At 63.9% G+C, this 14119-nt stretch overlaps 1 protein-coding gene across 9 annotated transcripts in view; it reads left to right on the top strand.

The window, feature by feature from the left end:
* Positions 1-429: 429 nt before the first annotated feature.
* Positions 430-14119, top strand: part of PLXNB2 (plexin B2) — a 29979-nt gene continuing 16289 nt past the window's right edge. For 2 of the 9 annotated variants that reach the window (XM_032492588.1, XM_032492587.1), the window contains exons 1-2: positions 430-529; positions 11914-11964. In XM_032492588.1, the coding sequence (XP_032348479.1) occupies positions 455-529; positions 11914-11964 (126 nt within the window). In that variant the 5' untranslated portion in view covers positions 430-454. Of the gene's footprint in view, positions 530-11431; positions 11486-11913; positions 11965-12251; positions 12350-13181; positions 13317-13702; positions 13856-14119 lie in introns of those variants that run through there. The other 7 variants (XM_032492590.1, XM_032492586.1, XM_032492593.1 and 4 more) reach the window with 6 other exon arrangements.

Raw genomic sequence — 14119 nt, 5'->3', positions numbered from 1 at the left:
CTCTTCCCCTAGGAGGTTGTGGGACAAGGCCCAGGAGACCCCAACCCACAAAATGGCATGGGTGCGGCCGGCCTGTTCTCCAGTCTGAGTGTGGGGGTACCGATGGGTCCCCTGTCCCCGGAGAGAACCCCGAGGGCGCGGGGTGGGGAGGACCTGGGTCTGCTCGGCGCGCTCCTGTAGGGCCCAGACTTGGGCTCCCCAGGGGCGAACCTGGACCCGAACCGGGGAGACCCTAACCGGCGACGTGGCGCGCCCACTGTGGCTGCTGGGCTCCGAGGATGCGGGGGACGCGTGGGGAGGGCCCAGCCCCGTGGGTCCCCCATCCCTCCCTCCCGCCCCACGGCCGCTCTCCCCCTCCGCCTCTCCCCTCCCCCTCCCCTTCTCCCCCGCCGGGGGCGGGGCCGCTGCTCCCGCGCGCTCCGGCCCCTCCTCGGCCACACAAAGGCCCGTCTCCATGGCAGCCGCGCGGGCCGCAGCGCAGCGCCGATCGCGGCCCGGGCGCCATCGAGCCTCGGCGGCGGACGTGCAGGTACGGAGACGGGGTACGAGGCCCGCGAGGCGGCCGCGCCGGTGGGGGGCTTCGCCGTCAGCGCCACTCAGTCCTGGCCTGGGGCGCTCGGGACGCAGCGACTCGGGCAGCTGCCGCCCCGCGGAGGGCGACTCGGGCCTCAGCCGCCGTACGTGTGTCCGTCCGGCTGGGGCCGGGCGGCTCCCGCTCCGCGCTCTTCTAGGTGGCGGAGGAGGACTGCGGCGCCCCGGTCAGCGGCTCTGGGCAGGCCGAAGGTCCCTAGCCGGGCGCCGCGCCCTCTCCCGCCGCGGGCGTCCCTCTGGAGCCGCTCAGATCCCTCCTGGTTCCCGACCCTCCCTCCCCGCTCATGCCTCACACCCCTCCAGCCACCGAGATCCGTGCGCGGGGCGAAGATCGTCCCTGTTGTGTAAGAGCTTGAGGCCCGCACCCACCCAACCTTGGTTCCGGGGTGGCTAAGCCTGGGCTTTCCCCAGGGGGCTGGGCCCTGCGGTCAGGCCTTGGCAGCCCCCACACCCCTTGGGGCCTTGTGAGGCGGGCATAAGCCAGGACTCTGCTGTGAGCCCCTGGTCTGCACCTGGCCATGCTGGAGGGAGGGTGCAGGGTTCCGAGTTGGGACTACGGGCAGCCCGGCACCAGCGCCAGTTCCTGGGAAGTCCTGGTGGCCCTGAGCCTGCTTCACCACAGAGCCTACTCTCACAGTTACCAATGTTTGCTGGTGGTGTGTTAGGGTGGACGCTCTGGGACCCAGGGAGTCTCAGTACTCACTGCCTGGGCCTTGCCCCTCACATTCTGGTCCTGCACCTCTGTGTGCCTCCTCCTGCAGGAAGCCCTCCTAGCTAGATGGGACCTTCCCAACCTGTGCTAGGGTTATTTGGCAGATTTGAGGGGGGGTCCCTGAGCTCAAGAGCCTCGCAGCTTCCTGCCACGTCATTGGGCTCCTCTTCCCAGCAACTTGCAAAAGGACGGAAGGTGTCTATCTGCTCTGGGCCTGAGGTGGGGGCAGCACTGAGGGTGAAACGCAGCCCCAAAGCTAGTAGAAGGTTCTGGGGCTCAGAGGGCTCTCTGGGCCTGTGCCTTCCCTGAGGAGCTCCCCCTTTCATGTCTAAGTTCAGCCCCTATGCCCCCCACATCCCTAGGGCCAGGCCCTGTGGAGACGGGAGAGCATGGCCCCTGGGGGATGGGGCCTCTCAGCCTGACCCCATGCCCAGCCCTTACCCCACACAGAGGGGAGGTGCACCCAAGAGTCGGAGAGGTGGACAGCTTGGGTGGGGGACGTCCTGCCTCTGCTCTGAGGTGAGGGCCCCGAGGAGCGCAGAGGCAGCATGGGCCCTGTTGGGCCCACTGGTTGTGTTTTGTGGTGTGTCAGCTTTTAGGAATTCTGAGAAGATTGAGGATAAGCAGGTGGTGTTGTCAGATCGCAGCCTCTCACCTCCTCGCACCGTACCTATGGGTGGGGAGCCCATCTCCATCTGAGGGGTAGGGGGAGGCTTGAGGTCTGGCCTAAGGCTCCTTGTCCCAGGAGGGGAGGGAAGTTACAGAGAAAAACAAGGGTTTGGAATGCAAGTCTCCCCCTCCCCCGCCGGCCGCCTGCCAAGAAGGAATTATTTTGGATTATCCAGCCGGGTCCAGCCACCCAAGAGGGGAGGCTACAGCCGTGGGAGAGAGATCCACTTCCGGGGCCGTGGGTTGAGAGCCCCAGAGGGAGGGACAGGCAAGTCTGGGCAGCTCCACTACCTCCCGCGGCTGCTCAGACCGGTCGGGGGCGGGGTGGGAGGGATGCGTCACTCTTGGGTTGGAGAACGCCCAAGGTCGGCCCCAGCAGGCCCAGCCAAGCGAGCCTGGGGTGGGCCCAGGCCCTTCTCCGGGAGGCAGTGGGGCAGAAGGAATCCTGGACCCTGTTCTCCTGCCCGGGGCAGGGGCCCAGCCAGGAAACCCCCTTCCCCACCGGAGGCTTAGACCCTGTGGCCCCAAGGCCCCTGAGGCATTTCTCCAGAGCTGGTTCATGGACACACCTTGGGCAGGTTACTCACGGTGCTTCCCTGGGGTAATGGGAGCAGGCAGGGGCGTGACTTAGGCTGCTTCAAGTGGGTGGGGCACTGGGGTCTCCCTGGGGCTGAACCTTAGGCCACCCTCCTGCCTCTTGACTGACCCACTAACCAGCAGCAGACTGACACACAGCTCCCCTCTGCACAGCTCCCCTCAGAGAGCCCAGCCCTCGCCCCCAGATACCCACCCCACTTGGATGTGGCACCTGTCAGCCCATCCCACAGATGAGCAATCCCGCAGGTGAGGGCCCCGAGGCCAGAGGTGGGTCCCTGCAAGGAGTCATCTGGGATGCTGCCTCTGCCATGTGGGCTCCCAGGGTCCGTGTATGCATGTGTGCAGTTACACACCCAGTAGCCCCTGCAGGGACCACGCTGGGAGGCAGAGCTGGCAGCTGGGGCCTAGTGCGGTAAACCCAGGGGCCTGGCCCCAGCCCAGGCCAGTGGAGCAGAAGAGATTGGATGGGAAGGCACTGGGGTGGGCTGGCAGCCTGGGGAGGGATCCATATGGCATGTGCCCCTCTCCCCTAGGACAACGTGGATGCAGGCACTAGAGCCGTCCCAGGACCTGGGCCATCCTGGGAACGGTTCTCTACTGTGTACTCACATCCTGGGAACCAGAGCTGGTGCACCTAAGGATGGTGGGTGTGGGCAGGGGCTGCACTGGTGAGAACAGGCTGTGGCCCCTTCTCGGGTCTGGACACATCCACGCCGAGATGCCAGGCTCTCTGCCCCAAGGGCTGCCCTGTGAGCAAGAAGTCCTTACTCACATCACGCCTCAGTCCTTTTTGCCTGCCTGGGCTTCCTGGGGATTGGGGGGAATAGGTCTTTCTTCCCTGTTGAAGCACCGCTGGTGCCCAGAGCCTGCCCTCAACACGGGTGTGGGTAAAGCTGGGGCCAGTGAGGGGCGGGAGTGAGCTGATCCACCTGCCAGAACCCGAATCCAAGCCTGGCCAGGAGGGTCTGCAGCGGTCCCCCCAGCCTCTACCTCCCTCTGAGAGGTGATGCTGGTTCCCTGGGGGCCAGTCCCTCGATGGGCTGGGGGCTGAGCAGAGTCCTTCCCCCAGGCTAATGGCTGTTTGTGTTTGGGGTGGAGCTCAGGGTGGGGTGGGTGGGGCCTCTAATTGTCTTTGGTCTCAAATTACAAGCTGGGAAGGGCAGGTCAGTGGCCTGTAATTGGTAGGGGGCGCTGGGGGCTGGGGGGCCAGAGCGGCACTGCACTTCCCTTTTCTGTCTAGGCTGCATGTGGTCCCTGCATGGTTTTCCCTTCCGTGGTTTCACATCCTCTGACTGCTCCTTCTTCTCTACCCCTGGGGCTTTGAGGACTCCGTCCCCCTGCTGACCAGGCAAGAAGCCTCCCTGTCCTGCAGCCCCCAGCCAGGCCAGGGCACAGCTGTTCAGCCCTTCCCTCCCCTCTGGCAGAGCATTTGAAAGACAGGGCTGGGCCTCTGCTGTTCTGCCCCCAGTGCCCACCCAAGTGGGTCTTCTTACCCTGTTCTGTGGTATTCCCGAACCTGCGAGAACGACTGGACCCAGACTCCCACTCTCTCGTCCACCCTCTGCAGCTCAGCGCCCCCTTCCCACACAGAGACTGGCCCACCTGAGTGCCTGTGGCCCCCATGCACTGGGCAGAGGACGTGCTCTCCTGGGCTCGGGACAGGGGAACCTGCTCACATCCTCATCCCCAGCCCCTGAGATCTCATGGTTTCTGAAACCTGGCAGTCCCTGCGCTGGTGCCAGGTGAGTCCTGGACTGGCGACCATGGGGAGGGAGAGTGAGGCCTTTGGGTGCAGCCTGGGTTCTGGCCCCAGCTCTGCCATCAGCCTGGCCCTGGACGTGGAGACTCGACCCCTGGGGTAGCGTCCCCAGCTCCTCTGGCTCTGTTGGCCAGCAGTTCCAGTGGGGGGCTCTGGGAGGAGAGGCATGGTGTGGAGCTCAGATCTCTGTGCCTGATGCTGCCCAGCTGGGCCCCCTCCTCAGGAAGAGCAAGAAAGAGGAAAAAGGTTTGATGTCAGCCTTTCAGGAGGCCACCTGTGTCAACACAGCATCCCGGTAGGGCTGTCTGTTCCTATCCCCGGGTAGGGCGGGGATAGTTCCAGCTGCTGGCCTTTTGCTGTTGTCTCGGGCCCCTGAGCCGGCAGGCCACCTGTGTAGGGCACAGGCCCTGAGTCGACTGGGGCTTTGCTCCCCTCCAGGTGCCCTGCCCTGCCCCCAGCTTCCTGCAGAAGGCTGAGGCAGCTCCAGGGGTCCCCGGCCACCACCAGATGTGCAGTGTGGGAGATAGTGGGAAGAGGGTGATTGGCCTCCTGCCCACCTGGGTCCTTGAGGGCTGGGGGAGGGATGCTGAAGAGGTCTGGGCAAAGTCCTGATAGGCCGAGGAGCATGGGTCTGTCTTGAGGTCCAAGGGAGCCTACGGCACGAGTGTCGGGATTGGAGTGGCCAGGGTGGTGTGGGTCCGGCCACGGGAGGTAGCTCTCAGACCACAAAGAGGTGAGGGCTCTGGGTCCCCACCTCCACCCCAGGATGTTTTCAGAGCTCTTGAGAAGCTCCAGGACCCAGGACACTGCTGCATTGAGGCTGGTGCCCTCCCCAAGGAAGGTGGCTGCTGCCCGTCCCCTACCCAGAGGCGGGGATGGGGGGAAGCGTTAGAAGGCCAGCTGGGTGAGTTGGAAGGGATGAAGACAGGTGGAGGGAGGGAGAGGCCCCAGCGTGGCCCACCTGCTCCCTGTCAGCCTTGGAGTGGCTCCTCTAGACTGTCCAGGGGACTTGAGGGGCTTGGCCTCCCCGCCCATCTTTGCTTCAGGCCTGATTTGGGGGCCCCCATCAGCAATCTCAGGACCTGGGGAAAGATGTCAGGATGGAGGATGGGAAGCCAGGAGTAGCAAGAAGCAGAAACCCAGGCAGGTCTGTCCCCAGATCCAGCAATGCCTCCTGCAGGTAGTCCCTGCCTGACCCCTGTGTGTGGCAGCGCCTGGCTGAACTGAGTGAGCCCTGAGTGGGGAGGGCTGGGCCTGGCCCCAGGGAGCTTGGGCTATGTCCTGGATCCATCATCACAGGGCGGCCAGGCGCCCAGGTGCCCGCCTCCCCCCAGGCAGTCCCGGCCAACTTGCTGCCCCACGCCTGCCCCTTCCCACTCACTGCCCCGCCTTAGCCTGAGCTGGGTGTCTCCTCCCTGGAAACTCCCGGTCCCTCTGCCATCCTGAAACCCGTGGTGCTTGCTCCTGTGGGGCCCTGCCCACTGCCCCACCCTCAGCCTGGACTCCAGACCTGGCCCAGCGCCTCAGGCACCCTGAGCCTCTCCAGGCCTGGACGGAGACCTGCACAGCAGCCTGGAGCAGCCCTGCGCTGCTGTCTCTGCGCAGATGGTCCTGCCCCCACCTTTCCCGGGCTCCAGCCCTCCGGGACATCCTGGGCTGACCAGCGCTGGGGCTGGCTGAGGTCCGGGCTCTTTGTCCTGGGAACGCTCTGAGTGTCGGGGTAGGACCCCTGTGACAGGACCCCCTTCAGCATTGCAGCTGTGTGTGCCTGCCCATGTGTGGTCACGTGTGTGAGTGGTGGCTGGCATGCTGGCTTGGCACAGTGCCCCGGGCTAATTGTGGGGTTCGTCTGTGACGGAGGAGGCGGGGTCGGGGTGACCGCCGAGGCGCTGACAGACTGACGGGGAGATTACAGGCCTTGCTTGCTCCCCGCTCACTCAGGCCCTCACCCGTCCTCCCCAACACTGCACTCCCCGCCTCCTGCGTGGCCCGGGAAGGGGGCTCTGGGCGGGGGCTGGTCCCGGGCCAGCCGCAGCCGCCATGAGCCTCAGGCTGCCCGGGCCAGCAGTGTCCAGCCAGCTCTGGGAGGTGAGCCTGGAAAAGGGGAGGTGGACTGGGGCAGGCAGGGAGGCAGACATCAGAACCCGTGGCTCATTCCTGCCCCTGAGCCAAGTGCCCACAGGCCTGCTCCCAGCCTCTCTCAGCTTGGGTGGGGGTGTAGGGTGCCCACTCCTCACACAGGGGCCCCTTTTGTGGTCGGGCAGCCGCCTGGGCTGCTCTTCCTGCCCTGATGGGGGCAGGAGGCCTCGTTTGAGCTCCGGATGCCCAAATCTGGTCCCTCCAGGTGTCTCACCCTCTTCCTGGCCCTCTCAGTCTGACCCCGGGCTGTCCTCCAGAGAGGTCACCTCTGGAGGGTGTCCACACTTGCCCAAGTGCCAGCCCCTTTCATCTGCTCATCAGGGGCTGGCTGAGGCCACTGTGTACCAGCTGCTGGTGGCCCCACAGGGGTCCTGGACCCTGGAGGGTGGAGATTTGTCCCCGGGTCCCCAGCACACGGCATGCAGGAAATGCTCGGGCTGAGCAGATGGGGCAGGTCAGCAGACCCATGGAGGCTGCCCCACAAGCATGGGGAAGTCAGTGGAGTCCCTGAGCCGTTCTGATCCAGAGGAGTGCTGTGCAGAGGAGGGACATGGGTCAGCCTGGGGTAGGGAAACCAGGGAGGGGCTCAGGCCGAGTCCAGGTGGAACACAGTGGTAGCTGAGACTCAGGAGGGTCGGCTTGGATGAGAGAGGTGCCTCCTGCAGCATGGTGGTGGAGGGGTGTATGGGGCATGAGGACCTACTGAATCCCACCATCTGCCCTGAGGACCTGGGAGGCAGGAGGAGGCTGAGGAGCTGGCTGTGCTGCTGGGCCCAGGCAGTTATTCTTGAATGACAATAACTTACTGAAACACGTTTTCGAGTTTTTCTCTTCACAAGGTGAGGCAGTGACTGGGATGGGAGGGTGGGGATCCCAGTCTGGGTCAGCACCCACACAGTAGGGGCTGCTGTTGTCATGAAGGGAGGGAGGGACGGAGGGGCTACAGCACACAGCCTTGGGCTTTGCCAAGTGAGCTCAGGAGACCCTGATGGCAAGGGCTGGATAGAGATTGTGGTGATGGTGACTGCAGGCCTCAGAAGAGGGCTGAGAGGTGGCCTGGATGCACTGAGATGGAAGCAGTGGGAGGCCATGGCTGGCTCCGGCTTGGGGAGGGAGGCCACAGGATGGGGGAGGTGGGACCGAGCCCCCCAAGACTGGTGGCAGGAAAGTCCTGGGGTTTCTCTGGGCATACTCCCCTTGGCCTTGGGTCTCAGGCCTTTGACCTTCTTACTGCCACTTCTCATTCAGTCACCAGGGGTGACTTTTCAGGTCTGGGACCCAGAACCCAGCAGACTGCAGAGGGAGGGCTGGGGGTGGGCATTCTGGCCACAGTCTATGCTGGTACAGGGAGGAACCCAGCCCCAGGAGCCAGGGCTGGTGGGGAGGAGAAGGTGACATCCTCTACCTGGGAGGGGTCCTGTGGGAGCCTCTCCCAGTGCTGACGCAAGGCTCAGACTAGACAAGGCTCAGGCCAGACGTCAGTGTGTCCCTAGAGCCCCGCCTTGCCCCACCCCTGCTCCTAGGTGGCTGTGCAGCCAGCCGGCCTTTGCCCAGTGAGTCTGGTCCTGGGATGGGGATACGGGGAGTCCTACTGGCCGCCTCTGGGGCCACAGGGGGTGATTGGCCGGCAGCAGAGTGGGGCCCTGGCCCTGAGGCCAGGGGCCGAGGGCTCTGCGCCTTTGACGCGCGCCCTGTTAGGCTCCTTGGGGACTGGTTCCTGGGCCCACGTGGCTGCCGCCGCCGTCATGGTGACTGGAGGTCAGGCTTCTGCCTACCGCGCGCCCTGGGTCCCCGGGGAGGCTCGTCCGCTGCCCACAGGCTCCGCCCCGTCCCCGGGGGCGCGAGGTGCAGGCGGGGGTTTCCCGCAGGGGTCGTCCGCAGGAGCGGCGCTGCCACCCGGCCGCCCGGGGTAACCAGGCCAGGGCGGCCCTCACGGTTGGGGGACCGGCCCGTCTCCGGGGCTGAACTCTGACCCAGGTCCCGAGGGTGGGGATGGGACCGCGGGGCTCGACTGAAGCCCACCCCGATTCGCGCCCCTCACTCGCACTTGTTCTGAAAACAGCGGAGGCTTGGATTTTGCCGGCGTCTCGTCTGTTTTGTTTCCTCTGGTTTGTTTAAACGCTCTGGCTAATTGCAGATTTGCATTTTCGACGCGAGAGCCGAGCGGAGGCCGGGCGGGGGAGGGGCGGCGCCCAAGCAGGACCGCCAACCCCCCCCCCCCCCCGCCTCCTGTCCCGCCCCCCTCCCCGCCAGGGGTTGGCGCCTCCACCCCCGCAATGGGGGTCCCTGGTGCTCGTCACACAGTGCTGGGACCGCCGCCCCCCCCCCCCCCCCCCCGTCTCAGGGGTGTGTGTGTATCGGGGTGCTGTACCTGTCCCTACCTGGGCCAGAGTCTTTGCCTGAATCGTCCCTTTCTCCGTGTCTGCCCAAGACTGAGGCCCCATGCAGGTCTCTGGGTGCCTGTCTGTCCCCCAGTCCTGTCCCAGTCCCATCTTGGTCCCCTTCCTGAGCCCACATGCTGGCTGGCCTGGCCACGGGCAGCCTCCTGGTTGAGTCCCTCCTCCATGGACCTGGCTGCTTTGCACTGTTTTGATTTTCTCTGTAAGAAACTGCTCAATTTGTGTTTGCTTGAAAATAGTGCCATGGAAGTCCAGCCCACACCCCACACCCTAGATCCCCCTTCTGGGGGGTTATGGGAGGGGGACACTGATGTCCCCCCAGCCCCCCAGTCCGATCTGGAGTGAGGACACTACCCTCCCCCTTAGGTACTTCCTCTTTGCCTTTTCCTGGTGGGGGGAGGGGGGAGCAACATCCCCCTGTGCCCAGACCTGCGGAGGGAGCCATGGGGGCCCCTGGCTGGGGCTCCCCCTGCTTCCACGCTTGTGGGGTGAGAGGAAGGGCCTGGACCCCTAGCAGCCTGTCGCAGTCCCTGGCAGCTTTCTGGCTGGGGGCAGAGATGCCATCCTATGTGAGGCTCAGGGACACGTGCTTTCAGGTCTCTCTGCCTTGTGTACCCCTTCCTGGGTCCCTGGGCTGAGACCCATGGGTGCCCACTCGGCCAGATCCTGTGTTCAGACCTTGCTCACAGCAGTCCCATCCATCAAGGCCACAGACCAGAGAGGATGACTGACAGTCTTGCAGGGCCAGGGCAGGATGGGTGTCCCAGAGTTCTGACGGATGGGTAAGAGTTTCTGAGCGGGAACTGCAAAAGCAGAGACATGGTGACATCCTGATGTCACCCTGAGTACCTCCCCCACCTGGAAACTGAGGCACAGAGTAAGTTTGTAAACCCACACAACCCAACTGAAAAGCGATAGACCTGGGGTTTGAACCCAATAGTCTGGCTCCAGAGCTCAGCCCTCGAGGCCCCTCTGCAGCAGCATCGGGTGTGTGTGATTGTGGGAAGCAGGGTGGACAAGGTGGGAGATCTGGGGGCTAGGCAGGCTGGCTGACAGAGGAGGCACCCTTGAGTTAGGAAGGGGGAAGGGGAGGGGTCCAGGGTTCATTCTGGAGGAAGTGTTGGCTGCAGGAGCCTGGTGTTGAGAAGGGGAGGGTCTGCGGTGTGGGCCCAGCCTGGTCACTGGGTCCCTCATGACAGGTGCCCTCAGGGATGAGGTGGTGGCTGTGGGGGCGGGGCATGTGGGCTGGGGAAGAAGGTGTCCCTTGAAAGAGACCAGCCTCCCTTGGCCTTGCCTGCAGCAGACACACACACTAGGGACCGGAACCAGGGGGGGCTGGGGACATGCCATGGGGGTGGAGGCAGCTGAGGGAGCAGGCATGGGGCACACAGAGGCCAGCATGCCGTCCCTTGGAGGTGGGGAGTGTGCACGCACTGTGACCCTGAGCTCAGCCCTGACCTGGACCGGCTGCACCATCCTGACACCCTGTAGTTTGGCCTCTGAGTTTGCCTTCAGTTGGGCCTTTGCCCCTTTCACAAAGGCTGCCTTGAGTGCCTCTGGCAAAAGGACACCCCGCTCCCTGACCTGGAGCCCCTCGTCCCTTGTTCAGGTTAACCCTTCCCTGCTCAGCCCAGGCAGAGGACACCAGAGGGACTTCTGCCACAAGGAAGCGCTGCCTGTGTGACAAGTGTGCCCCACCTCCTGCGTGTCTCACCCCTGCTGGTCTCCTTTGGACCCGCTGTAGGTCCTTCCAGCCCTGGGCCCTACTCTCAAACAGTGCCCGTGTTAGAGGAGTGCCTTGCACCTGCACAAGGTGTACCCGTTGGGGTGCTGTGGGAGCAGGGCCTGACCCTGGTGGGCGAGGTGTTGGAGGCACGATGCTGGGTGGGGCAGCCTGGCTGGGAGGCAGCGGGATTCAGGGGCTGAACTGAATGTGGGGAGGGAGGGGCTGGGACAGGCCAGGAGAGGTAGTTGGGGTTGGGGGTGGTCGCTGAGGGTCTGGAGAGCCTGCCCCGAGGCAGAGTGGAGCTGGAGGGCATGCTGTTGTTTTTGCACGCACCTCTTTATTTATACGAGCAGCATGTAAATAGATCCTCGTAAACTGTTTTTACAAAAATTGGCAAATGAAGTTCCTTGGCCCTCCCAGCCCCCTCTCCACCACGACTTTCCATTTGGATGAAGGCTTCTAGAACTTCTCCAAAATTAAACTGGTGTGTGTCATATAGTCACCCTGGGGTGGAGATACCTGGAATTCTGCACAACTCTCCCCAAAGGGTCTGGCTCCATTGGGTCAGCATGGACCACCTACCTTCACTGGCCCATGGTTTTTCAGTGTCCTCTGGTTGCATGCTGAGTGCCCAATTCCCCTCTCATAAACCATGCTGAGAATTATCCTCGGACAGACCCTCCCTGGGGGTTCACATGGGTGTCTGTCTAGGAGAGGATACAGTAGCAGGCATTGCTGAGTGCTACAGTATAACAGGCTCTCCGAAGCTTTTCCTGCATGAATCCTTTAGTTCTTACAAACCCCTGGAGGAGCTCACTGTGACTGTCTCCCTTTCACAGATGGGGAAATGAGGCACAGAGAAGTTAAGTAACTTGCCCAAGGTCACACAGCTAGTAAGTAGAATTGCGGAGTCGTGTGTATGTTTGCTTTCCAGGAAGCAGTTTTTATTTTACTCAAAGTAATATATGCACCTAGCTTAATAAGCAGACTATACCAGTAGACATAAAATGAAGAGAAGCTGTTCCCTGCCCTTTTTTGCCTCTGCTGTTTTGGAACAGAGGAGGAGGGCATGTCAGGCTTGTATTCTGGAAAGATGAAGTGGGTATGTTCGCACTGGAGTGCTGGGCTGGGACTGGGAGTCTGGTGTCTGAGGGAGGGGCAGTGCTGAGGGCTGGGTGGAGGAGGCAGGTTGAGGGGCTCCTGCTTCCCAGCTGGGGTCCCATGGGCTGCGCCTTGGCCCCCGGACACGGAGCAGAGGAGGGACATGGAGGCAGGGGCCAGGCTTGTGGTGAGACCTCCGTGTCTCCTTTGTTTCCTACAGACTCTTGATGCCCGCCTGAAGCGGAGGCTGAGCTGGACTGTGGGAGTCTCGGTGAGTGGGGGCTGGGCCCCCCGGGGAGGACAGTGGGGACTGAGTCACACAGACAGTGACAGTGTGTGGTGTCCTTCAGGTGTCCCACTGAACCCACATCTACCCAGACCCAGGTGCCAGGCCCCCCAGATCTCTGAGGCCAGGACGTGCTTGGCAGGGGTGGGCTCTGCAGAGAGACTGGGCCAGGGTTTGGGCACTACAGCTCTGGGTTCTGGAACATTAGGGCTGGGAATGAATTTGGGCTTGAGGGGAGGGGGTGCCAGTCCAGATGCCTTCTGGGCCAGCAGCAGGCTGGAGTTTGTGTGACTTCTTGGAAGTGCACCTCCGGACTTGAGCCAGGAGGAAGAAGGCGTCTGATGCCCCTGAGGAAATCCCCTCCGGCCCGGTAAGCAAGTGGGGGTCCTGGGCCAGCCTTCAAAACAGGAAGCGCCTGTTCCAGGAACACCAGCGGCAGGAAGCTTTGCTGGCTGTGCCTGGCGCCTCCTGCACCGCCGGCCTGAGCTATGCCTCTGGTCAGGTGGGTCGCCCTTTGCTCGGAGACCTAGCCAGGCAGATCACTGAAGGTTTTGTTTGTCCAGGAAGTGAAGGGAGCTGCTGCTTGTAGATTGTCACCTGGTCCCTCCTGCCACGCTGTTTGGGCTCAGCATTGGGGGACCTTGGAGCACTGGGACGTGAGCCTCACTCTGCCTGCCACTGAGAGGGCTCCGGGGGCAGGGAGCCCAGGTCTGGCCCTGGCCTGTTTGGGGTGGGGGTGGGCAGGAATGGGGCAGAGCACATATCTGGGCCAGTTTTATTGTCAGCAGCAGGATCTGGTCCAGCTCTCTTTGTGCACACATTAACATCGAGCACTTAGGCTGTACCAGACCTGGGGGCCCTGGGGGCAGAGGACATGGCTGGGGCTCTTGCCCTAGGGGCTCAGTCAAGTGGGCATTAACCAGAGGAAGACCAGAGCGTTCTTTTTGTGTCCCGGACGCTGCCACCTCCTGGAGCTAGCAAGGCTGAAGGAGGGCTCAGGGTCACAACAGAGCTTTCTCAGAAGAGGGGGCGCCCCAAGGGTTCCCCACTTGGTCGGTTCTGGGTTCAAGTCCTGGCCCCGCTCTTGCGTTCCGGCACAGGAGCCTGGGCACGGGTCCCTCTAAGACGGTCGGGACGGCTCCTAGGGGTGACTGGGCCCGGGCGGCCCCGGCTCCGCCCCCGCCCGCCTCCGCCCGCCCGCTCCCTCCCTGGGCCCCGGGAACATTCCATTCATTCCCCGCTCGCCGCGGCCGGCCTTGGCCGGAGCCGGAGCCGCAGCCAAAGCCAAAGCCAAAGCCAAGCGGGGCCGGGGTCGCGGCGGCGACGCGGGGACTCGGGTGAGCGGGGCCGGGCGGGGAGGGCTAGCCCGGGCTCCAGGCTGAGGGGCTGGGCGCCCCCCGCCCCGGCGGCTCCGCCGCCGCCGCCGCCGCCGCCGCCGAGCGGACTTTGGGCCCAGGCGAGCGGGCGGGCGCGGGGGGTGGGGCGGTCGGCCCTGCGGGGCCGCCCCCGGGACGCTCGGGCGGCGGGGGAGGGGCGCCAAGGGGGCGGGTCCTCAGGCCGGTGCCGTTTCCTTCCCCGGGAGGGCCCTGAATGACAGTGCCAGCGGGTGCCGAGCGCCCAGGGCCTCTCCTTGCGCCCTTGTTCTGCGCAGTTTTAGAGTCACGGGCATCCCAGCTCCATGTCTGGGGGTCTCCGGAACCGCGTCCTCCTCTCCCCTAAACAGGCAGCTCAGCCTGGAGAGGAGTCTGCGATGGTAGGGGACACCCCTCCCCACGCACCCCCCCAGGATCTGCCCATCCTGCCGCACATTCCTGTGAAATCTTCCTGTCTCTGACCAAAGGCACCATCTTCTCCCCAAACTGATCACTGCGTCTTGGTGAGCTGGTTTCTCCTCCCACAGCCCTCTCAGGCCACCATCACCTCCTTGCTAGGTCCCTGCTGTCTCTCCTCCTGGACACCCTCCAGATAGCCTGTGGGTGGCTCCTCTCCTAGAGGCTTGTGAGGAGGGCATGTGGAGTCCCCAGGGGCCAGACCAGAACTGAGCACTCCAGGGTAAGGGGCTTCTGTGCAGAGGCAGGAGCTGTCCAGCTGAGGGCCATCTTCCACAGCCCTGTGACTTGCCTCTGCCAGAGTCCTGCAG

This window comes from Camelus ferus, chromosome 12 (assembly GCF_009834535.1).
Source record: "Camelus ferus isolate YT-003-E chromosome 12, BCGSAC_Cfer_1.0, whole genome shotgun sequence".
NCBI lineage: Eukaryota > Metazoa > Chordata > Mammalia > Artiodactyla > Camelidae > Camelus > Camelus ferus.
The sequence above is the reverse complement of the archived record's forward strand: the minus strand, read 5'-3'. Positions and strand labels throughout refer to the sequence as shown.